This window comes from Fibroporia radiculosa (assembly GCF_000313525.1).
Source record: "Fibroporia radiculosa TFFH 294 genomic supercontigs, scaffold76085, whole genome shotgun sequence".
Classification (NCBI taxonomy): Eukaryota; Fungi; Basidiomycota; class Agaricomycetes; order Polyporales; family Fibroporiaceae; genus Fibroporia; species Fibroporia radiculosa.
In genome coordinates, this window is record NW_012133139.1 from 2,802 (window position 1) to 4,508 (window position 1,707).

Genomic DNA, 1,707 nt, shown 5'->3' on the forward strand with positions numbered 1-1,707 from the left:
GAAGCCTCCTTCATTAAGAAATTCTAGTGAATAATCATCATATTCTTGCTGGGAAGGGAAACTCAGCATGGGCTGAATAGGAGTCAGCATTTCTATTATCCCAGCTGTGAACCGCTCTTCTAGCATCTGGAGGTGGGAAGGGTAGGGAGTTGGTGCTCTTTGGGGGCTATCTGTCGGAGAATTGTTGTGCCTAGTAGCCAAAGGACAACAACACGGGTCCAGATTAGAGGTTGCATGGTTATTTCTGATGCGGTTGTTGCGCTCAGCAGGCATGAGAGAAAACCACAAAGAGATTTTTCTTCAAAAAATGAAGCCCAGAATACAAAAGAAGCCAACTACTACAGACAAAGATATCCCCCAAGTGCTAATCTTGATACTCCCTGATGTACTCAAAGTACACCTGTGTGGGGTTGTTCGAGTCACGGTTAGCAGTGATTACCAGGAGAGTGGTGGTCATATGCGGGAGGGGGCGCTGGGCAGTGGCAGCAATGTTGAATGCCCACTGGTGTTCTCGTTCTAGATGTTGGATGATAAGATGAAGGGTGAGGGGAACAATGAGGGCAAGGGCAAGGATGCTAAGGAGGGTGGTTAGGAAGAAGCCCAGTAGGGCAAGGAGGAGGAGGTGGAGATGTTTGTCAACAACAGCAAGGGTGATGGCAGCAAGGGGGGCAACTTGGTTCACCACTGAGAAGGTCAGTAAAGGGGTCAGGGTTAGTTGGACTGGGGATGTTACTTGTGCTCTGTTATTGGCCCAGTTGAGAGCTTGTTTGGCAATGGGGGTGGTGATGGGAGTGGGGGTGTGTTTAAGGTTGAGTCAGAAAGTGTAGGTCTCCTTGAGGAAGATGATGGCGAGGACGAGAAGGAAGATGAGGAGGGCAATGAGGAGCCAGCTAGTGAGGAGAAGAGCAATGAGGAGTGTAGTGGATGTCATTGAGGGGATAGGGAGAAAGTCATTCTTATAAGGTGTCATCCCTTGTTTGGTTGTAGGAAGTCTGCCAAAGCATCTTTGGCATGTGAAAGTTCAGCTCTTGGTAACCAGGAGTTGTCCAAGGCCAGATACCCTTTCTACCATACCCGGTACAGTGTTCACTTGCCAACTGTCTTCAAATCAATGATACGTTCAATTTAAAACTCCTCCTGGTTCTTGATTAGTTCTGGTGGAGGTCGAAGGTAGTTTTTCCTGTGCATTGTTGTTTCCAAATAAGGGTAGAGTAGTCCTGCATGGAACACTGGATGAATCTTCTATTTGGGCGGTAACTTCAGCCAATAAACTACCAATGGCAGCTTCTGGTCGATGGTGAAGGGTCTATAGTGTTTTGGTCCGAGCTTTGCTTTTGGATGGAGGCCTTTGAGGTTGGTTGCTTCCAGCCATACCTTTTGTCCAGGTGTATATTCAACAAACTTGTCCTTATTCTGTTTCTTGACTGTTTCTTCTGCTAGTCGAATACTGGATTGAATCTCTGTGTGAAGATGTGCCAGCTGGGTGAGTCTAGAAGCTGTTAAGGGACCTAACAACTGAGAATCAGGAGTTCAACTGGTTAACTGTTACTAGGACTTATACACGCTATAGTTCTACACTGAACTAGAGTTGCAAACTGAGCCGCTATATCTGATAGCGGTTTGAGGGTGTATACTGGTTGAAAGACACTTCAGACCAAAGACTAGAATAGACAACTGAGTCTATTACTGAGGACTGTCCCTATGAAG

At 46.6% G+C, this 1,707-nt stretch overlaps 1 protein-coding gene across 1 annotated transcript; it reads left to right on the forward strand.

The window, feature by feature from the left end:
- Nucleotides 1-520: 520 nt before the first annotated feature.
- Nucleotides 521-934, forward strand: FIBRA_09564 (uncharacterized protein; the record flags this gene model as incomplete). Its single annotated transcript, XM_012321850.1, has 3 exons — nucleotides 521-587; nucleotides 646-696; nucleotides 756-934. The coding sequence occupies 3 exons, from the start codon at nucleotides 521-523 to the stop codon at nucleotides 932-934; spliced, it is 297 nt and encodes a 98-aa protein (XP_012177240.1).
- Between the last annotated feature and the right edge of the window lie 773 nt (nucleotides 935-1,707).